Source organism: Anabrus simplex, chromosome 1, assembly GCF_040414725.1.
Source record: "Anabrus simplex isolate iqAnaSimp1 chromosome 1, ASM4041472v1, whole genome shotgun sequence".
Lineage (NCBI taxonomy): Eukaryota > Metazoa > Arthropoda > Insecta > Orthoptera > Tettigoniidae > Anabrus > Anabrus simplex.
The window spans coordinates 551602384-551627923 of NC_090265.1; the positions used below are offsets into that span (position 1 = coordinate 551602384).

General features: G+C 39.0%; 1 protein-coding gene across 1 annotated transcript in view; it reads right to left on the reverse strand.

Annotated features, from left to right (window-relative positions):
* vret (vreteno) overlaps positions 1-25540 on the reverse strand; it is a 392221-nt gene that overhangs the window by 191202 nt on the left and 175479 nt on the right. The window contains exon 7 of the mRNA XM_068225072.1: positions 20757-20856. Within this exon, the coding sequence (XP_068081173.1) occupies positions 20757-20856 (100 nt within the window). The remainder of the gene's footprint in view (positions 1-20756; positions 20857-25540) is intronic.

Consider the following 25540-nt stretch of genomic DNA (forward strand, 5'->3'; position numbering starts at 1 on the left):
AAAGTCACCAAGTTCTAGTGTTACAGGGAAAGTGTTCACAATGTTCATACATTTATATGATGGTCCATATGTTATTAAGAAGGCATTCGGAAAGAATGCATACCAGGTCGAGAATATGTCCAGAATATATAAAGGAATTCACAACACAGCCCACTTGGACGCGGGTAGGGTGGAACGTGTAGTTGTATTGAACATTTTTTATCCTAGTTTTTCATCCTCTTTTCGACACTATTCAGCAAGAAATTTTAAAGGTTATAAACCTGCCTGTTTATGTTTAATTTAACTGACGTTGTACTTTATTTACTGTGCTATTGAAAGAACATCAAAGGAATTACAGTAGATTTTATCCTTCTTATGCAGAAAACAGCAATTATTTTATGACTCTTTAAATTTATCCCCGTGTTTCATTTTTTATTAAATATCTTTCTAATGTTTCAATTTTATCTTTTACTGTTGATGTTCACCGAAGACTGTCCATGCAAGGACTGAAACATGACCCAATTTGACCATTTTTATGAATAAATTACTTCAAAAGTACTCAACAGGCAGATGTTTAATTAAACAAAACTTCCGTGTGGAAATTCTTTGCTCTTAAAAATGGTTTGTGTATGCTGATAAACTGTTGCGTGTGGCTTGACTAGGAAAGACATTGAATTACTGTGTTTCCCCAAATAATCCCTGCCGTCGAAAAATGCCCGCACCCTCATTTTAAGAAGACTCATTTTGAAAAGAAAAATGAAATGAACTAATTCCTTCCATCGAAAGAGTAACGTAGGCATAGGTAAACATTTCGTATCACTCCGCGAAGTCCACGTGGTCTTTACGCAAATATGAACAAGTAAATTTACGGATATAGCTGCTTTGCCTGAGATAAAAATACAGTAGAACCTCGATAATTCGAAATCGGTTAATTCAAAATCCCGCCTAATTCGAAGAAGCTCTCGTTCCCGGAAACATAAGATACAGTTTTGCATGTTATTTAAATTGTTTAATTCGAAATACGGATAATTCGTAATTCGAAGTACAATGTCGGCCCCATTACAGAAATTCAGACTTTTAATTCGAAACTGTCTTTACATTTTAAAACAATTAATTTGTGCATCTACAGAATGGTGTGTTAATGAAGCTATGTAATATAGAGAGAGACTTTCAAAGGTGGTTAAATGAAGAAGTTATATCATGTTCAAGATCATGCTTTCACATCTCTGCACAGTATTTAAAATACAATTTACCGTTGGTCTTTTATAGCTATTGTTGAGAGTTAAGGAGAATTTCCTGTTGTGTATGTTTATCAGGAACTCAAGGGAGACTTCACTAGTTAGTCAGAACATAGAAAGAATGATGAACTCTTCTCAGAAGAACTCTTAAGGTTTCACCTTACTTTTTCCTGCCTGCTGGCTCTTTAGAAATGTGTGCGCGTGCGTCTTGTATTCAGGAATCACTCAAGGCAAATATTTTTGCACTGCAAGTTGTGTGGTTAAGCTTATTTTTAATATGTATAATTTTTGCTTTCTCAACAATGCATTTGTTTCTACATTCGTCCCTGTTTTTATCTCCTCGTAAGATGTGTATTGTTTAATGTAACACCTTGTGTAAAAATTGGGTTAAATGAAGGAGTTATATTATATTCAAGATCATGCTTTCACGCCTCTGCACAATTTTTAAAATGAAATTTACCATTGGTCCTTATAGCTATTGTTGAGAGTGAAGGAGAATTTCCTGTTGCGTATGTTTATCAGAAACTCAAGGGAGACTTCATTAGTTAGTCGGAACATAGAAAAAATGATGAACTCTTCTCAGAAGAACTCTTAAGGTTTAACTTTACTTTTTCCTGCCTGCTGGCTCTTCAGAAATGTGTGCGCGTGTGTTTTGTATTCAGGAATCATTCAAGACGAATATTTTCGCACTACAAGATGTGTGGTTAAGGTTATTTTTAATATGTATAACTTTCCCTGTTTTCATCTCCTTGTGAGATGTGTATTGTTTAATTTCCTGTTGTGTATGTTTATCAGGAACTCAAGGGAGACTTCATTAGTTAGTCAGAACATAGAAAAATGAGAACTCTTAAGGTTTCACCTTACTTTGTCCTGCCTGCTGGCTCTTCAGAAATGTGTGCACGTGTGTTTTATACTCAGGAATCATTCAAGAAGAACACTTTCGCACTGCAAGATGTGTGGTTAAGGTTATTTTTAATATGTATAACTTTTGTTTTCTCAACGATTCATTTGTTTCTATACTCGTCCCTGTTTTTATCTCCTTGTAAGATGTGTATTGTTTAATGAAACGCCTTGTGTAATATAAATGCCTACATTCTTGCCTATTCCCACATTTTGGCTGATGACGCAAATCAGCGTTGAAACTAGTTCCAAGTACAAATACATGTTATAAATAAACTATAACATTTTTGTATTGAAAAGGTGGACCGCTTTAAGTTTTCCTATCATACAATAGTATGTCACAGAGTAATTTCAACTCGAAATTTATCCGCTCCGCGTCATAATACAACGCGCGTTCCGGAACGTGGAAGGGTAGCTTCCCGCACTTACACTCACTTCGTTGGGTCTACAGTGCGCCTCTTGATTGCTAAGTTGATTGAGATCTGAATTCTTTTGTATTCAACCTTTTAAGGAACGCCGTAATATCACGCAACAGGCAGTGTGCGGAAAAACAGAATCCGCGAACACTGGCGATGCCGACAGTTGACGAAAAACGTAGCTCATATAATAAATTCGTAGGCACCGAACAAAATTGTCATTGCCGGTGAAACTGCATTGCTTTATTTTAATGCAAACCCAAACGGTCTTATGGTTTTAAATGGGTCATAGTAGTGCGTTGGAATGCACATGGGATGGAAGCGAGAAACTTTATCCCCTCGTCATAGGAAAGTTCGATAAACCACAATGTTTTAAGGGCGTCGGGCACTTTCCATACCAGTACAAAGCATCTAAAAATGCAAACAGTACAGAAATCCAAAAAATAATGCATATGCACAGGGGGACCGGCATAATTTATCCTCGTCTTCGAATTGTGTGATTTTTTTTCTTTCGTTGCGTGAGGTTATGTTTGTCAGGGATTTATCCAAGTGCATTATTTGAAAATTGTAAATGCATCTTGATGGATACATTTCGGAAAGAGGTTTTTCCATGGCATTTGAAAGGTTTAAACTGTGAATCGAGATGATTGCATGTATTAATGGGTCTTAGAATACTTTGTGAAGCGGCAAGTGTTTACATTTCTGAAGTACAAGAAAAGTGCTATGGCGGGAAATCGTACAAGGATAGTCATAGAAAAGTTCGATTTTAAGGGCATCGGGTACTTTCTTTGTAAATACAAGGCACCTAAAATGCGTACGGTATACTGATTCAAATAATAAAGCACTTGCACATGGGAGCTAGCATAGCTTTCTGCTCGTCTTTGAATCGTGCTTTTTTTTTCTTTTTTTTCTTTCGTTGCGTGAGGTTATGTTTGCTAGTGAGATATCCGAGTGCATTACTTGAATACTGTAAATGGACCTTCTTGGATACATTTTGGAAATAGTTCTTTTTTCATGGCATATGAAGGGTATAAACTGTGAATCAAGGTTAACTGCATGCAGTAACGGGCCATAGAATAATTTGTAAGGCAGCAAGGGTTGGTACTTCTGAATTGCGAATTGGCGGTTAATTCGAAATCACGTAATTCGAAGTCCGATTTTTGAGTCCCAACGACTTCGAATTAACGAGGTTTTACTGTACATTAACACTGCTATGAATTACACCGTATTTACCATGAAAATAAGCAAGGAGGCCTACTTACGTGACAGATATTTCATTAATCTGAACTTGCAATAGGCTCCATTCCGTGTAGATGGGAAGATTCGTGGTCTCTTGCAACACTAGAATCCTCTCCTAAATTACTTGCAAGTTCGTCACACTCCACGTCTAGAACACTTCTCACACATTGGACAGTAACACGACCGGTGCTGGATAATTCTTTTCGTGCAATGTAAACACTTGAAACAGACACACCAGCGAAATCTGATGTTAGTTTTGAGATACAGTAAAACCTCGTTAATTCGATGTCTTTATAATACAGAAATCGGACTTCCAATTACGTGATTTTGAATTAACAGCCATCTTGTAATTCAGAAATGCCAACCCTCGCCAGTTTTCGCGGATTTTGCTTTTCCGCGTACTGCCTGCTACATGATATTGTGGTGGTCCTTAAAACACTGAATACAAAAGAATTACGATTTCACTCGATTTTCAACTATGAAACACACTACAGACACACCGAAGTGAGTGAAGGTGCAGAAAGCTACCCCTGCATGTTCCGGAAGACGCATTCTATCGTGACGCGAAGGAATTTTGAACTTAAATTACTCTGTAAAACACGATACTTTTTTTTTTTAATGTAAAGTCAGTTTAGAATTAAAAGTCTGAACTGTTTTCTCCGTTTGAATATGTCATATGGGGACAGTTTTCTTCCATCTATGGTTGCACAAAGTATAACTGTACATTCAGCATCGAAAACTAGGTGAGCCAAGAGAATGTTGGCAACCTTGACGCAAATAAAACCCGCACCCCAATTTCGTGCCTTAAATTTTTTTTTTAAATATGCGGGGATTATTTGCATAATTACGGTATATCTGAAGATGAAATAGTAGAACATTGATTACAAGATACTGGCACTGAATGTGACGCGTCCACGATGGGAAAGCGACACAGAAAATGACGAGCCCTAAGAAGTAGAGCTGGAAAGTGACACTGTATGTACTGAAATCGAAGTAAGCCTAGGTCTAAATTTCTTTTTACAGAAGACTCAGGAAAACGCAAATTCTGGATTGAGATTTGCTAAGCATATTTTTATTCCTTTTTTACCCACAAACTATGTATTCTAATAGCTGATTAAACCATTTTAAACCACGCAATCAATTGAAAGAAAAACTACAGCTGCAAAAATGAAGAACAGAAGCCGAGACAAGAAGTGGAAACATAATAATAATAATAATAATAATAATAATAATAATAATAATAATAATAATAAAATTAAAAATCCACCTTTTCAATACTAAAATTAAACCAAATAAGTTATAACATTAACTTGGAACTAGTTTCGACGCTGGCGAGCGTCATCTTCAGCCAAATATGAGAACAGGCAATCGTAAATATACATATCATTAAATCAATGCACATATAAACCCTTAATATGGGAAATGATGACCCTAAAAGTATCTGCAGAATGAAACTTCAAATAATCACAATTTCAAAATCTTGAAGTCACAATTAGAATGACACTAATTCTACTGCAATTCCTTTGATGTTCTTTGAAAATCACAGTAAATAAAGTACAATGTCAGTTAAATTAAAAAGAATCTTACAGTTCTAAGACAAACTTAATACTTTCAAAGTTCTAACTTGAATGAAAAGGATTATACTGTGTAAGGTGTCGTTCTAATCTATTTTGGTTTCAATTACGGATAAATAAGGATGTAATCATCTAAGATCAGGTCGAAACTGATTGCAATATATCACTGCTTATTTAAGGTAGATTGAAGATCAATACTTTTGAGTGTAAATCAAATGTTATAATTAACTACAACCCTAGTGTGCTCATTCTAAAGCACCTTGATTTCATTCATGATCTAATGATAGTAGTAAAATAAATAAGAATAATGTGGTAATAATTCATCCATGATATGATATTTGATCAGTTTATAATAATGATAACTGGGAGGAGGGCAATATCTACATTAAAAATGAGAAAGATTAGAGCGATTAAGAAAATCGTAAAGAGAAAGGGAGTTCTGATGACAAATTTGGGTCAAACCCACATTCCAAAGGCGCCCTTTTGTCATTAATGGGCATTTTTGGATAAAATTGAGGCTAAGGTTATTACAACTGATGTTAGGATAACTATAAATGAGAAAATGAATATAATTAAGCTTATTTATTTTGAATTAATTGATCTTTTTGATGTATCAATGTAATTCTGGCGCTGGCATCCGAACACCCGGCCAGCAGGGCCTGGATCTGCTGTACCAGTGTGTGCCGAGGAAAGCATGTATCAACAGACTGTAGCGAGCTCCAGGAGTCAGTGCATAGCAGAAAGTGACTGCGCTCATCGGACAGTGCATACCGCAGAGCTTCACAGACAGCAAAGAGCTATGCTGTATACACACTACAGGTTTCCGGGAGTGCAAAAAGAAACCTATTGTTATCAACAACGAACGAACAGCCAACTTTTGTTACTGCCCTCGAACCATCCGTGATACCGTCGACTGAACCTGGATGCCGGGCAACAACGGACAGAAAGCGCCTCCGATAAATCGAAGTGTCCGTGTTCTTCTTCGGGCCAGTGTGCAAATCCAGGAATATTTCAGGTCATCGTATTATCCACGAAGGTACCCTGCTTGGTTGTATGACAAGGCAGGGAACACAAAATACGTCAAACACACTGCGAATGTTATCCAGGCGTATTTCAACTGGCCGCGTTGCTCGAGGATAAGCAGCGTACAGCTGACTTTCTATTGTCGAATATGTAAGGATAACTTGGGTGAAGTGGCATTTGTCGTACATTTGCAGCATAAGACAGAAGCATTTGTTGACGCCTCAGGTGTAAACACAGCACACCAGATCCAGCGAGCAGTCTAGCAATGGGGCTTGTACGAAAAGGTCCCGTTGCCAACCTAACACCGCTGTGGTGGATGCTGTTCAGTCTCGCAAGAAAGCTTGGTCTTGCTGAGCTTATATGCTGCACTGCGACAGTCTAACCTGGATAAAAATTCGCCCTATAAAATCGTAGGAGCACCGAGCGGTCAGCCACCCAATTAGTGCTACTATGAAACTTCAAAATATTGAACTTCTTAGTGCATTCGACATGTGGCTCCCACGATACTCTGCTATCAAAAAGGAGTCAAAGCAATCGGCAAGTGTCAACTACGGGAAGAGCGACATTGCAAGTTGTGAATCTCATTGTAGAGCCGTATTGGAATTCAGAATAAGAAGTTGATACATTAATAAAAACCACCTTTCCAATACATATTAATTCTTTATATTTAGGATAAAACCATTAACGGATATTAAAATTGGGACGTTTCGCTCATACTTTGTGAGCTTCATCAGCCAGAATAATCTAACTGAAGGTAGGTCAGGGCCCTGATCCCAGTACATGTAACGTAAAAACATCTAATAATTCAATGATAAAACTATTTACAACAATTTAAAAATGATCAGTAAAAATATAATATGTCTATTAAAACATTTAGTGACCATTAAAATAGCTTTAAGTGTAGGTGAATGATAAGAAATGTTATTGGTGCATTGGTGTGAATGATTATTCTTACGGAACGATGAACGTAATCTTCACACGATGGCATTAAACTGTTTATAGTTGTGAACACTTTTACACCATAAGAGTGAACTATTGTGGACTGCTATCTTGTTACAGATGTCTTAAAATCACACGTGTTGGTTGAAAAATGAGTTGTATGCATGGATAAAGCATCGCCTGATCAGCGTAATATGGTATTAAGAGACTCCCTCGTGTTATATTTCATCGTAGTGTTATTCTATATATACTGTCAATCTTCGAACATGGGACTAAAAGATTTCGCAGATGGAAAAATGAAACAGGTGAGCCCTAAAAAAGAAAATCGAACGAGACCTTAAGAACTTGTTAAGAAAGTCTTCTTTCATTTTACAAGAACATGAACAACAAAAGCTCACCATTATGAACCCTAAGTTACCTACAGCCATACACACGGAGGAGATACCAATGTGCCCCATTATAAACTGTAGAAATAGTCCCACATACAATGTTTCAAAATGTTTGCACCGTTTCCTGTACAAGCATCTCAAATACAATAATAAAGCCTATATAAGAACTCCGTCGACTTCTGCGAAAAATTATCTACATTTAAATTGACAGACATGTTATGGTATCATATGATACCACTAACATGTATTCGAACATACCCACAGATGACACCACCAACATCGTAAAAATTAACCTCATGAAACACAATACTCTAAGCAGATGCGAAATAGATGATTTCATTCGTTTATTGAAATCCTACTTAACAATAATAATTTTACTTTCAATAACAAAATATACCACCAAAAGGGACTAGCAATGGGCGACCGAATCTCCGGCATTCTCGCTAACATCTTCATGGACGATTTGGAAACCAATTCAATAATCAATAAAATTAACGGCTTACAACTCTGGCTAAGATTTGTGGATGACACGTTCGCGATCATAGACAATTGAACAGTAGCGAAAACGTACTGACGTTCCTCAACAAACTTAATAACAATATAAAGTTTACTAAGGAGGACAAGGTCAACAACTCCTTAAAGTTTTTAGATTTAATTTTGACTAGAAATAATGGAAAGTTCATTTATCAAATTTACAGGAAACAATCTGCCACACCTTTAACAATAAAAAACGAATCATTGCACCCCCACTTCGGAATCTCCTCTGATGCAGGACTGAAAGGATACCATACCGCTATGTGGTGTCATGGGCCTCTAAAGAAAACAACCACCAAATGCTGTTTGCGGAGAACTACGTCCTGGATAGAACTCTCCAGGCGTACCAGGTGGTCAGTGGTCGAGTGAGCGGCTCGAAAACGATATTGGTACTTGTTTCTTCTTTCTTCAGATACCACACAAGTCTGCGATTCACCATCCTCTCAAATAGCTTACACAAGCAGTTAGTGAGACAAATAGGCCTATAGCTTCTTGCATACTTAGGATTTCTGTCAGGCTTGAGGACAGGAATTACTATGCCCTCTCGCCACTGAGATGGAATCTCACCCTCTATCCAGATTCGGATGAACACTCGAAGGAGATATAATAGACTATCCTAACTAAGGTGTTTCAACAGCTGGTTATGGACACTGTCTGACCCAGGGCAGGTGTCCTTGCAAAGCGCCAAGGCGCTGCAGAGTTCCCACTCCGTAAAGGGAACATTATAGTCCTCTGAAGCTCGAGTGGCAAAACTAAGGTGATGGCGTTCTGCCTCCTGCTTCAGAGCAAGGAAGTCGCTATGGTAATTCCCGGAGCCAGACATCCGCAAAATGTCTTTCAAGATGGTTAGCAATCGAGTGGTTCAGTGATGACACTGCCTGCAATGGAAATTCCCGGTAATAAAGACGATCCTTGGATACCCGAAATACGTCGAAGTTTAGTCCACACTTGAGATGGAGTGTGTGAAGCCACAGACACATCTTTCCCACGAAGCTTTCTTACTTTAGCGAATAAGAACTCGCGCCTTAATGTGGAGTTTTCTATATGTTCCGAAGTTGGCCACAGTAGGCTGCCTACGATAACGTTTATGAGCGTGAAGGCATTCTCTGATAGCTGCTGCAATTCCTTCGTTCTACAAAGGAACGAGTTTTCGGCGAGGAGTCCCTGAGAAGGAGGGAATGGACTCCTCAGAAGCAGCAAGGATAACTTGTATTATGTAAGTTATTTCGCCGTCTATGGTCTGCCTGGTCTTGTTAAAGACAGCTAGTGATGTGAACTTAGGCCAATCAGAGGAGCCTCGACAGATTTCTGTGTCAACAAAGTAAGGATAATGGTAGAATGCATCACTGTCACGGAGATCATCGTGTGTATTCCACCTAAACAGCGGAACTAACGTTCGGCTGCATAACATTAAGTCTATGCGAGAGTATGTGCCGTAATGTACACTGAAATGAGTTGGTTCACCTGTGCTCAATATACGTAAATCCAACTCTGTTAATAATATTTCCAACTCCCTTCCCCTGCGGCAAGGCGTTTCAGAGCCCCATATGGGGTGATGGGCGTTAAAATCACCCAATAAGAAGGAGGGAGGTGGAAGATGATCTATAAGATCAGTGACATTTTTTAAGAGGCTTGCCTGGTGGAAAATAAACATTACACACCGTTGTTATGACAGGCAGTGGTACCCATACCGCAACTTCTTCCAGTGGGGTTCTTAGAGGAAGCTCTTCGCTATAAGTATCAGTGCAAACAAAAACACCCATATCACTGGATGCCCAGTGAGCATAATATTGTTCTGTCGAGTATAGTCTGAAATTTCTCAAGACCACATGATGACCTGGTCTAAGGTTTGTCTCCTGAATACAGACTATACTCACCGCGAACTCATTAATGAGCTGGCGTAGCACAGCAAGATGCCTGTCATAACCGTTACAGTCCCACTGTAACCATTTCGACCACCTACTGAATAGTCCATTTCAAGAACAAAATACAGAACCAGAAATCCAAGCCTACAATGAGGAACCTCCCATCACCCGAACAGAAACTGAGACAGTCTTAAAATCTATAGCTAAAGGAAAATCCTCAGGTGCAGATGACGTCAATGCGGACATGATAAAAGCAGCAGGCATTCAGGGTATACAAAGGCTGCACGAAGTACTAAACAAAAACTAGACAGCAAAATACAAGCAGATTAGAGCAAGGGCGTTATAATTCCCCTTTTTAAGGAAGGAAGCAGAGGGAAACCCACCAACTACCGTATTTACTCGTGTATTAGACCCCCTCGCCTATTAGACCCCCCCGGCTTTTTGAGACCAAGAGAATGGAAGAAAATAAATCTTGCATATTAGACCCCGTAACGAAATTCAGCTGAGACCAATAAACAATTCCACTTCGTAGCGGGTACTACAAGCTGTACTGCAGCTCTGATGACGTCGTACAAATGTGTGTACAAGTTTGCGCACATTTTCGTGAGCCCTCAGCTGCCTTTTGCCAGATAGGCACAATCGGAGCTGACAGCTTTATCTGCGACAGCCACTACAGCAGTACGGTACAAGCATCACAGAATATTGTCCGATTCGTAGGTGGATTAGCGTAAACGGAGAAATAGGCCTACTACTTTTTTTATTCTCGACTTTCCAACTACAGACTATCACAGTACGTGTGTCTGTGCCTTGGAAAATTGCCAACATGTCAGAAAATACGGTGGCGAGTATTCCTCTGTAGACTCGCGATCGGCCATCAGTGAATGAATTGAGACTTAAAATGTCCCGTAAAAGCTGATATAATCAGTACTTGTGACGCAAAAGGCGGTTTATGAAAATATGCTTTGAATTCTTAACCTTATATATGTCAATATGACGAACTTTGTTACTGTTCGTTCCATTGCCGGCTGGTTGGCCTCCCTGCAGGAAGAGAGGCGGAAGTGAAACTCTTCACTCACCGCAGCTTTCTACACTGAGAGAGCTCAAGGTTCGTCCGCCCGACCCGCCCGATTCAAGCTCACACCAAAATGGTGTGATACGTCTGTCTTATAGTTAAGAGATTTCTATTTCCGTAGCTTTAGCACTATTAGCTGCTGTTCCCGGGGCCCTGAGTTCGATTTCTTATTTAAGTTAATAACAACAGCGCTTTTCAAATTTCCAAAGTGAGCCACGAGGTGAACTATCAAGTGAAACAGAATGTACTCTCTCACTCATGTCTAGAGAACAACCAGACCAACATAGGAATAACTGAAATATATGAATTACACTATCATAAGAGATTCTGTGGCTATTAAACTGATTACCGGTACCTAATTCTAAAAAGTAACAGCTGTTCGTATTCATGCTACTGGCCATTGTGAGTGCTGCTGGCTGCACCGTGCTGAAATGCTTGGTGGGACGGGCTATATGCCGAGATTACCCGAGCAGGTCCGGGTACAGCCGATTATGGCTGCACGTCATTGCCTAGACACAAGTGAGCACGCACGGACGCCTACAGTAGTACAGCTTGCTTACATCACGAAGGTAGTGGTATCGGTACAATAACGGCGCGAAAACGTACTATTAACAACTTTCTTTTGATAGTGGCGTGTGTCTAGTTAAGTTGCCTGTTGTTAAGCGAGTTTTGCTTCAAATCATGGAGGTAAATAGTATGAAACATAAGAAATGTAGTTTCACCGCAGCTTTCAAATTAAACGCTGTGAATTTAGCAGAAAAACAAGGGGTGAAGTCAGCGGCCAGGACATTTAATGTGCAACCAAACATGATCAGATATTGGCGCAAGCAAAACGAGAAACTGGAAGCAGCAAATAAAAGTTTGCGAACTTTTCGTGGGACCAAAACGGGCAAATATCCTGAGATCGATATCAAAGTACTAGAATATATAACAGAGTTGAGAAATGATGGTTTTGCTGTAACTCATGATACAGCTTAAAGCACTTGAAGTGGCAAGAACATTGAATCTCAGTTGGCAACAGTTCAAAGCCAGCAGGGGTTGGGCTACACATTTCATGAGGAGAAATGGTCTGAGTTTGAGAAGACGAACAACTATTTGCCAGAGACTACCTCACGATTATACGGATAAAGTCATCTCTTTTCATCGTTACATCATTCAGCAAAGGAAATTAAACAACTACTTGCTTTCTCAGATTGGCAACGCAGATCAAACTCCGATCTATTTCAACATGCCCCGAAACACTACTATTCATGAAAAAGGTGCTTCTAGTGTCGTAATGCGTACAAGTCGTGCTGAGAAAATGAGATGTACAGTCATGCTTTGCGTAACTGCCAATGGTAGGAAGCTTCCTCCATACATAATATTTAAACGGAAGACTCTACCAAAGGGAAAATTTCCGAGCGGTATTCATGTTCGAGTACATGAGAAAGGTTGGATGACAGCAGACCTCGTTCAAGACTGGCTGAAAACCGTGTGGAGTCGTCGTCCTGGAGCACTACTGCAGCAGAAAGCCTTAATTGTGTTAGATAGCTTTAGGGGTCATTTGTCAGATGCCATTAAGGACGAACTGAAATCCCTAAAGACGGATCTCGCAATCATCCCTGGAGGACTAACATCAATACTCCAGCCTCTAGATGTGTCCATTAACAAGCCATTTAAGGGTCACATGAAAAGGCTTTATTCGGAATGGATGGCTTCTGCTACACATAAATTCACACCAACTGGGAGAATACAGAGACCATCTCTAGAAACCATATGTGAATGGGTTCTCACTGCGTGGGCTCTTATCAAGAACGAAACTATTGTGAAAAGTTTCAAAAAAAACGGGATCTCAAATGCTCTCGATGGGAGTGAAGACGTCACGTGGGATGGTAACGCCAGCAGCGGGGAAGATGACACAGACGATGGATCAGATGAAAGCAGTGGTTAGGATTGCTATAACCTGAACATTATAGCTTGTAAATAGACTTTTTGCCTACCGATACGGTTTGCGATCTTGAACATTTTCATCAGTAATTTAAGTTTTTTAAATTGTTATATTACTTCTAGTCTTCACCTCTCTAGGATAGCGTAGTTCACAGCATTAGTGCAATAACGTAGTTTTTTATGCGTTTAATAGTTTATTGTAGCTGTAGTTTTATTGATATTTGTGTGTTGGTTAGTGTATCTAGTTCTGTGTGTACCATGTCTCGTTTATTCCGGGAAATACACGTGGCAAGAAAGTTACTTGAGTCTCGGATCAGTGGAGTGTTTCTTTTGTACACCATAACCTCCCTTAACTGTAAGTACCGTAATTTGTTATTTCCTCACTCTCTTTTATTCTTGTATTCTCATTTTAGTGCCGGATGTTGTTAGTAAGTGTATATTTTGTGAATTTATTTTACCTCATGAATAATTATCTTTTGGAGTACAGTATTACATTTTATGCGGGCTGTGCGCCGCGGTCGTATTGCATCAGCTGAGCGTTGGTAACATAGGTACGACGATGCTCGCGTGTTTCCCGAACTATCGAATACAACTGACAGTGACAAATGACTGGCCATTAAGTTCTTTTTCATTATTTTGTGTTAACATTGCTTAATACGGTAAATAAAAGTGACTGATTATATTTAAAATATATGTAGGCCTAGAAGTCATGTTCACCATTGTCTTTTTAAATTTATAAATTTTCGAACGAAAATAGCCAGTAAAGCACAGAATACATTCATAAGTTTATTAAAGAATAGTGTAGAATGTTTACGTGTACAATTTATAGCCTAGAAGTGATGTGTTCACTGCACGAAATTTGACGTTATCGCATATTGGACCCCCCTTCGCATTTTTTGACTGTAAAAGTGGAAAAAAAAAGGGGTCTAATACGCGAGTAAATACGGTATACAGGAATGACACTACTGTCCCATGGGCTAAAAATTCTAGAGATCATAGAAAGGAGACTGAGAACCATCATTGAACCACAGTTAGAGGAGCAATATGGATTCAGAAGTAATAGATCAACAATGGATCTAAGAAGAAAGAATCGCGTTTAAACCAATCAATCAGCCATCCCTCCACTTAACCGTCCTGAATTTTCTTTCCAAGAGGTCACTAGCAACAAAATTAATAATGTTATTTGCTTTACGTCCCACTAACTACTTTTACGGTTCTCGGAGACGCCGAGGTGTCAGAATTTAGTCCCGCAGGAGTTCTTCTACGTGCCAGTAAATCTACCGACACGAGGCTGACGTATTTGAACACCTTCAAATACCACCGGACTGAGCCAGAATCGAACCTGCCAAGTTGGGGTCAGAAGGCCAGCGCCTTAACATCTGAGCCACTCAGCTCGGCAGCAACAAAATTTTAAAAGTACTATACTCTATTAAATCTAAAGTAGTAGGAGTAGATGACATCCCTATGCATTTCATACATGATATGATAAGCACTATCCTCCCGAATATCGCACATATATTCAATTACTGCCTCAAAAATGGAACTTTCCCTGCACTCTGGAAACAAGCTAATGTCATACCACTGCCAAGATAAGCGATCCTAAACTGACCTCCGACTATCGCCCAGTTTCTATTCTTCTATTCTTCCAGCGCTTTCTAAGGCTTAGGAAAGACTGGTGTATGATGAAGTACTGAAATATTTAAATAACTATTTTCTCCTTGACCCATTACAATCGGGCTTTAAGAAAGGAGCCAGCACTGCCACGGCTCTCCTTAAAGTGACAGAAGACATCAGACTAGCTATGGAACAACGACAAATTACAGTACTAACCCTACTGAATTCCAGTGGTGCAATTGATACAATAGACTTACAGCTACTAATTAAGAAAATGGAATCTTACTTGTTTGACCCTTCAGTACTGAAGTTTTTAAAGTCATATTTGAAAGATTTTTTTTTTTTTGCTAGTTGCTTTACGTCGCACCGACACAGATAGGTCTTATGGCGACGATGGGACAGGAAAGGGCTAGGAGTGGGAAGGAAGCGACCGTGGCCTTAATTAAGGTACAGCCCCGGCATTTATTTGAAAGATTGGAGGCAGCGGGATGATAACTCGCGAAAGAAATTCAGAATGGCATACAAGGAAAGTGTATTTCAATGACATTTCATCTTCTCTAAAAACATGGAATTATCACCTATATGCCCATGATCTCCAAATATATTACCACTGCATATTAAGCAAATTACCAAACGCAGTAAAATGCATAAATGATGACATGAAACAACTCTGTGAATATGCTCTCGCAAACAGACTTCTCATAAATCCATCAAAATCAAAATCCCAGAAGCTCCTACACAAGATCAACGATTTGATCATTCCTCCTCCATAAATAAATAATAGAACAATCCCATACAGTAAAACAGTGAGAAATCTTGGGGTGACTATGACTGAAACTCTAAATTGGACAGAACATATAAAAAATGTAGGTCAGAAGGTGTTTGCTACACAACACCCACTGAAATTAAATAAAGACATTATACCACTAAATATGCGGCAAGACTAACACAGACCCTAATTCTTCCTATCCTTAATTACTATGACGTAAACTTGGTAGACGCTACTAAGGAACAAACTAGGAAACTACAGCGTATTATGAATTGTTGCCTTAGATTCATTTTTAATCTAAGGTATGATGTGCACGTTACTCCTTACCATCAGGAACTGAACTGGTAAAACCTTAGAGACATGAATATCATATACTTGTCTTAATACACAAACTTCTGCATAGTAATTCCCCCCCCCCCAATATATTTCATCTAAACTTCACTTCCTCTCTTCCTTCCATAACCGTAACACACTCTCAGGCTCCACTCTAGCTATTCCTCTTCACCACTCTTCTGTGTATAGTAAGTGTTTTATTGTAACCGGTTCCAGGCTTTGGAATTCCCTGCCAGTACGTGTCAGGGGCATTGACTCTTTCCTCAAATTTAAAATGACTTGCCGAGACTTCCTGTTGAGAGTCACAGATTGAAGTGGGTAAATGTGCGTGCGATTGGTAACAGAAAAATTAAAAATGGTTCTGTTAATTTTATATAATGTAAATGTGAGGGTACAGTAGTTGATAGGTGTGCAAATTGTAAGTATTGTGCAAGTATCTGTGTGAGAGAGAAAAGAGGACTCAATTAACGAGCTAATAAGCTGCATATTGTGTGGGTGTGTAACTTAAGCTTAATTAGGAAATAGTATAAGTAGTAGAATTACTATAATTAGTAATAGGCAGCCTCAATATTATTTGTTGTGTTGTGTTGTATTGTGGTTGAGTGTACGAGAGGTCCGGGTGCCCTAACATCGCCACATGAAACAAGCCATAATAAATAAAAATAATAAATTTTTAGCACCTGCATGCTGATGGAAGAGTACTGGGAGAAAGGAAAGAACCTGGTCATTGCATTCCTCAATATAGAAAAGGCCTATAATAGTGTTATAACAGATATGATCTGGGAGTGTCTGAGGAAAAAAATCTTCCTGAAGGACTGCTAAGGATTCAGATGTTGTACAAAGACTGTATTAGCTGTGTACAAATTGGGAAAGCAATACTACTTAAATATTTTATTATTAAGGTCCACCTTTTCAATACAAACTGTATAATGTTTTACATTACATTTATGTTCAGGGACTAGTTTCCACCTAACTGTAGGTCATCATCAGCCTTAAAGCAAATCAACACCAATACATCGGGAAAAAAAATGTATAGACACAAAGGTCTTAACAAATGTATGTGCAACACATAGTATTGAAGCGAAGACTTGCAACACATCCAGATAAACAAATTGGTGAATACCAGGCAGGGTTCACGGTTCACGTGCTGAGCACATTTATATTCTAAAATCAAGATCAATGAGAAATCAGAAGAGGACAATCATAACCTTCGTTGATTTCAAAAAGGCTCGATACTGGAGCTCTACAAGACAGCAGAAAGAATCACGACTGTGATGAGGAAAAGGAGACTGACGTTTTATGGGCATATCAAAAGAATGAACCCTGAGAGATCGGCCAACAGGATACTTCTTCTGCAGGAAAAGTGAAAAGACAACCAGGATGGTTTACACAGGTGCACGACGACTTGGCAGAAATAGGTACCAAGGAGGAGGATATAAAAGAAAGGACATCATTAACGAAGAAGGTTACAGGAATGAGGGATGCATCTGAAGAGCAACATACGAAGCCACAGAACATCTCGGTGGAAGAACGAGCAAGAAGAAGTCAGAGACTCGAGAATCTTTGGCGAGAGTGTAAAGAGAAGGGTATCAGTCTGCGTAACAGAAGGAAGATTGTGTAAACGTGGCCCACAGGTGGCCGTATCGATAAATTAATGAATGAAAATTCCGTTGAAGGTTCAAGAAATTTACGACAGTGCAGTGTTAATGAGACAAAAATTGAAATGTACATACCATGTAAGAAATTAAAGTGGGGTTCAAGAGATGTGCTGCACTACGTTAAAAAGTTGCTCTTTGATAGAGATTCATAAAAATCCAGTGTGCCGCACTGCATTAAAAAGTTATTTACGAAAGAGATCCTTAAATTGCTGGTCAAAGACGATGCGCAGAAGTTCAATAAAGGCTGGCTCCTTAAATACGCTGCTTTCTATTCAAAGTTAAACTGAGCCGATGTCACGATGCCCTCTCAAAATATTCATATATTCAGTATACATGAATGTGATGCATGATGTTAGAAAGACTCTTCTGTTTTAAGAATCTTGAAAGATTCTGACTGTTGCACATGGAGGTCTAAATACGTAATAGTAATTAAAGGTGGTTGGATTTTGCAGCTTAATGCGGACTGTACAGTTGACCTGGATAAATGACAGCTAAGAGAGAGTTTTGTTAGGGGGGAAGAAAATACTTAAATGACGTGTCGTATGGGAATCGCCTCGTGTTGCAACAAGTTGAGCATACACTTTTGACCTTTGGGTCTATACATTGTTTATTTTCTTCGATGTATTTGTGTTGATTTGCTTTAAGGCTGATAATGACCCACAGTTAGGTCGAAACTAGTCCCTGGACATAAATAATGTAAAACATACTTTAATATTAGTTTACGAAATTAATTCTTAAAGGAAGTAGATGTATACTGCATGAGAATAATGGGGGCAGAAGTAAGGAAGAGACAAAATGCAGAGTAATGCAAGCAAAGTAGGCCTTTCAGAACAAAATTTTTAAAAAAGGGCTCATTTAAAAATATTCAAATTAAGAAGATGCTTCTGAAGACTTCCACCTCCAATTTGAGATAAGAGCTAGCTTTCAAATATGTTGCTGCATAAGAATGCTGAAAGTGAGATTTGTAAATCTAATCACAAATGAAGGAATAAAATCGTATTAGTAAGACGAGAACAATTTGGCTAAATATGACTAGAAGAAGAGAAAGAATGGCAGGACACATCTTTATACATCCAGGACTTGTTCAGTTTCTGAGGGATGTACCAAGAGGTGCATACCTCTAATATATGCAGAAGATGTACATAAAACAAGCATCAAAAGTGAATTTACCTGGGAGCGTTTTCAATCGAGGATTAAATGAATGTATTAATTGTGCTTACCAACCTTACATGGCTAATTACAACTATTTCATAACTTTGACTACACTACACTGTGAAATAACCATTTTGCATCCTGAAAGTCTGCATGCTATAGGGATATTCTAAATTAGTCACCTGAAAGTCACCTGGAAGTATCAGTAGTAAATAATTTTGAAACTGCTCAGAAATTTATTCAGATGTTTGTCAAACCTCGTGTCATATCAGTAAGTTTTAGGCCTAGCAAAAAGACTTCGCTCCATGCACTCTCCTCGCTCGTCTGGCGGGAAACGCGATCAGTCATCATTCAGGAGTACAGCAATGTGGAGCACACAGTGTTCTCCCTGGTTTCATGAAGCTAAATAGCAAATTACAGTACAAATAAATTTCAGATCTGAGTATCAAAAAGCTCTGCCACTAGTGTTGGCTACTGAATGCACGATTCGAAGCAGTGTATCGATTCATTGCACGATTCGAAGCAGTGTATCGATTCATTGAAGTGTCCGAATGAATCGATTCACAGGAACGGCAAGCTCACAGCACACGATTCAACTTACTCCCAGCGGACAGTGCTGAGTGGCGCACTCACTGGACGTTGACAGGGAACAGAGCTTCCGCTGCAGTGAGACAGTGAATCACGGCACATCGAAAGAATCGTGAACGAGCGCGGCTCAGTGAGAGACAAGATACACACGGGGCCTTATCGGCTCACTGGACACTGGCGGAGAGCCGAGCTTCCGCTGCAGCGAGACATACAGTGAGCCATAGTACACTGAAAGATTAGTATGCTATAATGGACTCTCGAGCTCAGCTCATTTGAAAATAATACCCATTTGCATAATAGATGGATTTATTTGCAGTGTTAAAAAGGTAGTCACAACATAATTCTGAAGTAGTTAGTAAGTAGGTAGGCTATTAGGTTATACTATTTATTAGTTTAATGAACCTTAGTAACTTAGTTGACATATGACAATTAAACTCTATACTAGCCTGCCCTATGACTATGAGTCATGCTCATGACCACTCAAAAGTACCTGTTTTATATTGGGAAGAACGGCTCAGTATTCTCTCAGTTCATGTCACATCGCTGCACATGACTTCAATCATATGTCGACAGACGCAATAACTAAATCAACAGTACTGTATGTTGAATCAGAAAACCAGCAGGCTACTGTACATTTCGGGTAGCCTATACAAAATATCCTCAGCTGATAGAAAAATACATATTTCCAAAAATAACTGAGCGAGTTGTTGTGCGGTTAGTATCGCGTAGTTATGCGCTTGCATTCGGGGGATGGTGGGTTTGAATCCCACCGTCGGCAGCCGTTAAGATGGTTTTTCTGTAGTTTCCCCATTTTCACACCAGGCAATGCTGGGACTGTACCTTAATTCAGGCCATGGATGCTATCTTCCTAATCCTAACATTTCCCACCCTGTGTCGCCGGAAACCTTCGATGTATTAAGAGTGACTACCATTTTTTTCCAAGAAAGGAGTTTATAGTATGAAGAGCAGATGGCAGCTGCGAGCACTGAATGCTGTTGTTGCTGCCTTACCAGCACATACTACACAGATGCAATAGGAGCGGTAACTAATGTGCCGTGAATCGGATCACTGTATCGATTCAGTAAAGTGAATCTAATGTCCCATCACTATCTGCCACGGTATCATCAATTCACGGAAAAAGGTTGTGTGGCACACTAAGAGAAGAAAAAACAATAAGACAAAATTTTGCCTAGTACGCCTCATTTTGGTACTGCCATTGGTTTTTGCCATTTTACTATAACTGCATAGCCTTTGGTGGTGCTATTTGAGAATCCAACTAGCCTCTCGGCTGATAACCTAACAGACAGACAGTGCTCTGTAGCCAACATTACTAAAGACAATAAACTAACCTGCACAAACAACAAAATCTGGTTGGCATGCAAAGGCACAAATCATTATGATGAATATACTATGGAAGTGAAACCATGGAAGTTACCAACAACCAAATAAAAATTATTCTTTACTTATTGCATACATTTCTTTCTTAATATAATATTCTGGGGAATTTTTTCAGCCTAGGGTTGTTAATTAGCATTTTCTTATACTTACAGACAAACCGGTAGTATGTGGAGTAACTATTCCTGAAGGGTGTAATCCCGCCTGATTCACTGGTACAATCTGCCTTCCATCTGAGCCATCGACTTCATTGCTACAAAATAAAATATTTCCTTCATAAAAACCCTTCTGAACACTTCCTAAAGAAACATTTTCAAAACAAAGATGTTCTGTAACGATACAAAAGAAAAAATTTACAACAGAAATAATGTTTATACATTACATGGACAAAGAGCTTTGCATTCATATGGATGTATGTGGAAAATGAGAAAATGATTTGATATTAAACGGCAGGTGCAAGCATAAGACATGATGAACCACAAAGGTGGCAGAACCTTTCATCACCTAATCTGCCATATTATAAGGCCAGCTGACCAGTCAAGGCTGTACAATAGAAGACAAATACCTTATTTACTTGTGTATTAGACCCCCTAGTGTATTAGATAACCTTTGGCTTACAACACGAAGAAGATGAAGAAATCTTGCATACAAAACCCCAAACGTAATTCATCAGAGAACAAAGATTCTGCTTCAAAGCGGCTACAAGTCTGAAGCAGCTCTGAAGATATCACAAAAATTTGTGAATATTTCCGTCCGTACGACCCTTGCACTGAAAACACGAGTTAGTCATACGGTACATCTGTGTTTCGCCGTTAAATGTCCGCCTCCAAGCGTAGGCCTACTGCAGCTCCGATGAAGTCGCAAAAATAGGTGAATAGTTTCGTGTCTGACCCGCAGATTGCATACACACATCAGTCATGTACACTACTGTCAGACAGGTTTTTTTTTTTTTTTTTTTTTTTTTTTTTTGCTAGTTGCTTTACGTCGCACCGACACGGATAGGTCTTATGGCGACGATGGGACAGTGCCGACAGTGCGGTTCAAACCTACTATCTCCCAAATACTGGATACTGGCCGCACTTAAGCAACTGCAGCTATCGAGTTCGGTGTCAGAAAGTTTAGACTCGCCAATGAATTTCCATTTGCCATGAAAGGAAGGGGCCATTTGTTGAAAATCAAAATGGGAATACTTATGTTTTTAAAACTAACTAGTTTTACCACACATTTCACTTGATTTTCCTTTGCACAGATCATTCACAGGGAGCTAGAAACACAATCAAACAGCCTGTTCATAAATGTGGCCACCCTTTGCTTTGATCACCAGTTTACAGATTTGTGGCATTCTAGCTGTTAATTTTGCGAAGTCTCAGTATTTACACAACCCCAGGTTTCTAACAGACATTGCCACAACCCGTCCACACTGCCTTGCGCCTTTTCATACACTTTCCTGTCAAGATTTTCCCACAAAACTTCAATAGGAGACAGATCGTGTGATTGAGGAGGCCAGACCATTAATTCCAATTTTACTTTGGCTTGTTTCCTTTCCAGATACTGCTTGCACAAATGAGAGGTGTGTTTAAGATCCTTGTTCTACTGTAGAACAAATCCTACACCAATCAGCTCCATTCCAGATGGCGCAGCATTGCGCGAAAGGATACGGTGATAATGTTTCTTTTCCAGTATTCTCTCTACTTTCACCAAAGGACCTGATTATTTCCAAAACATTCTCACACCATAACATTTCCTCCTCCATGCTTCACAGATGGAATTATGCAGGTTTCCATAACCCTTTTGCCTGGGCGGCAATGAACGTATTGGCGACAACAGGAACCAAATTTTTCAAATTTAGATTCATCCGTCCAAAGCACCCTTCTCCATTGTTCAGCAGTCCAGTCAGCATGCATCATGGCCCACAGTAGTCTTTTACGCTTGTGTACAGTTTTCAACAAGGGTTTCCGTGCTGCTATGCGACCAAACAATCTCGCCTCAAGCAGACTATTTTTCACTGTTGTCAGACACAGGTTGTTTTCTTGTTTCATTTATCTCTGAGCAACTATCTACCACTGTACGCCTTCTGTCACAATTGCCGAAGATTAAAATACGGTTATTTCACATTTTAGAAGTCTCCTTTGGACGTCCATTGCACAGTTGATCCTCATGACTACCTGTTTCCTCTCCGCATTTCACTGCTCTCAATTTTTCAGCAATTTTTCGGTTCGAATACCCAATTTCTTTATAAGCACAAGTCTTGGCTCTGTTTCCTTGGGTTATATTAGCCTTCTTCCCCATATTCGATTGTTTGATGTGTGTTGTTACCGTAGTTATACCCAGGTAACAACAATGTAGAAAATAAACAGTCTGGTAGAGAGATTAATGGGACACGGACGCCCTATGCTTACAATGTTAAATCATGCTTCACAAAGGTACATTTTTCTAAAAACCTGTCACAGCTATCAATTTGAAAATTACACAGCATGTACCTACATATGTTGGCTTGGTACTGAAATAACTGATTTTTAGTCATATTAAATACTTTCTGATTTTTGAATTATTATTTGGGAGTTACAAATTTTGGTAATTTTTTGCCACTTTTTACTCTAATAAAATACTTAATATATGACCTACAACAAGAATAATTCTTTCAGCACAACAACATTAGAAAGTAACCCTGAAAGTCTGAATACTCTGTATCTCACACAAGCTGAGAAAATGTTCCTTATGTATTAAAAAACAATTACTTTCAGGAAATGGACTTTTAAGTCTAAGCTTTAGTGCATGCCTGCTCCATAGCTTGGATTATCTTTATCCTCTTCCATTTCATCTTCTAGGCTTCTCTTACTAGCTCTTATGACTTGTCTGGCCTTCTGGTGCAAGTTTTTAACAGCCATTTCAGCATATCTCAGTCTTTCCAAGTCGAGTTGCAGCATGGCATCACGGGTATGAGAGCCAATGCCCAGCCCCAGTCTTTGCAGCACTTCACATTTTGTGATTATTTCCCTGGTTAAATGATGCCACATCATCATATACACCAAAATGAGGTATCCTTATTGACACACACAGCTTTTTGCAAACGGCTCCGTATAATACTGTTTACACATTCATTAGTATATTGAGTGCAACCATGGAAATATGTTTTCAAAAGGTTAATGTATCACAGATCCCTGAAAATAGATTGTATTTCCTCCATAATATCATATGGCAGACTGTGAGGATGACTAAGTTTCTCCTGTCTCTATTCCTCTGTTGAACTTACATCAGCTGTCTTCTCCCCGTGGACACAGTCCATGCTGGAGCTTGTCATCAGTTGATGACATATCACAGAACATTACTAGTAGAAGGACTGGTTATTAAACAGTCAGCAACAAAGTTCTCTCCAACTCCGGCCTTCTTCTTCTTCTTCTTCTTCTTCTTCTTCTTCTTCTTCGAATGAAGACGCTTTTTCAACACTCTAGTATTAACACGAGGCGTACTGGATCATCAAAATACAGTAAGAACGCCAAAGTAAACAGAAACACATGTCATGTAATCATATCAACCATAAACAAAGCAAACAAATGACAGTCAACAACCAAATCCATGACAATGCTGCGAACAGTGAAATTCCGCAGCAATATATTTAACTCGTCTACTTAAGTCTACCACTCTATTGGCATATATATATAAAAAAATACTGCTTCTATCAGTCTAAATGTCAAACTACCTGATCTGCAGGAGCCTGGAGCGTATGCATCATATTACAAAACAATTAATTAAAAATACTTCCAGCCAGAGGATTATAAAAATTGATACACCATTGGAAAGGGGAATGGTCACAGATACAAAATTCGAAATAATAAAATAAAAAGTTATTTTTCATTTTTTTCGTTCCGTGTCCCCTTAACATACAACTGCTCAGGATAACTTCTGTTGGATAACTGTTGACTTTCAGGACAGCGAGGAAACAAGAACGAGTAACCACGTGAAAGAGGCATGTTTATTACCTAGAAAAAGGCTCGAAGTTATCGAAGTAATCACGTGAGGGAGGCATGTTTACTACCTGGGAATGGGCCGGAGTTATCCAGGTAGAAGCAAGCAGTAAGAGCTGGGGACCATGAATCTTGTCAACTTCTTAGAAAAGATACAGTAAAATCTCGCAATATGCACTGAAATAGCTTTATGAAAGGGCTGAAAGCATCCATGCATAAGTAGCAGAACTAAAGTACCACTTATCACACAGAAAACAATTATTTAAGAAAAATTAATTTTTGTAGGAGAGTCTAAACTTTCTGATGTTAGTGTATGTGTGTCAGTGTTTTGTAGTTAAGAATGTCCACCAGCATAACGATTAGCACAATTAGCTGCCGTTCGAGACTGAGCATGATTCCCAGTACCGCATTGCCAGAGATTTACGAATGGCAGGAAGGTTGATTTGTGGTAAAAATGGTATATGCAACTCCCTTCCACTCGGGCGAGATCAGTAACAAGGTGATCATTTAATATCTCGTAACTCTGTAAAATATAGTTTTCTGGGAGAAGTAGGTCTAAAAAGTGATAAAAACAATCCAATCACAATTGTTTTTACTCACCAACATACTTAATAAATAACAATATTGATTTTTTATGCCTCCACCCCCTTTCTTTCAACAATTTCTGGAGATGCCAAACAAAACATACTAGTGTAAGTGTTAATAAAACAGGGAGACAACTAACATACGAAATTAAACATTTCAATAAAACGTATTACCGCACACCTGTTGATGTCCATAAATGTGGCGAACTTAATATTAATTTTTTATTCTTTCCGTCGCGGAACTTTGGCAGTATCCGGGAAGTTTGGCTAAATCCTGATGTGATAGATGTAGAGAACAAGCATGAAATATACTTTAAAATAAAGGTCTGGCTTTCAAAAGAATGCTTCCAGTCACTATGTATTACATTCGGAAATACAACTCTTAACA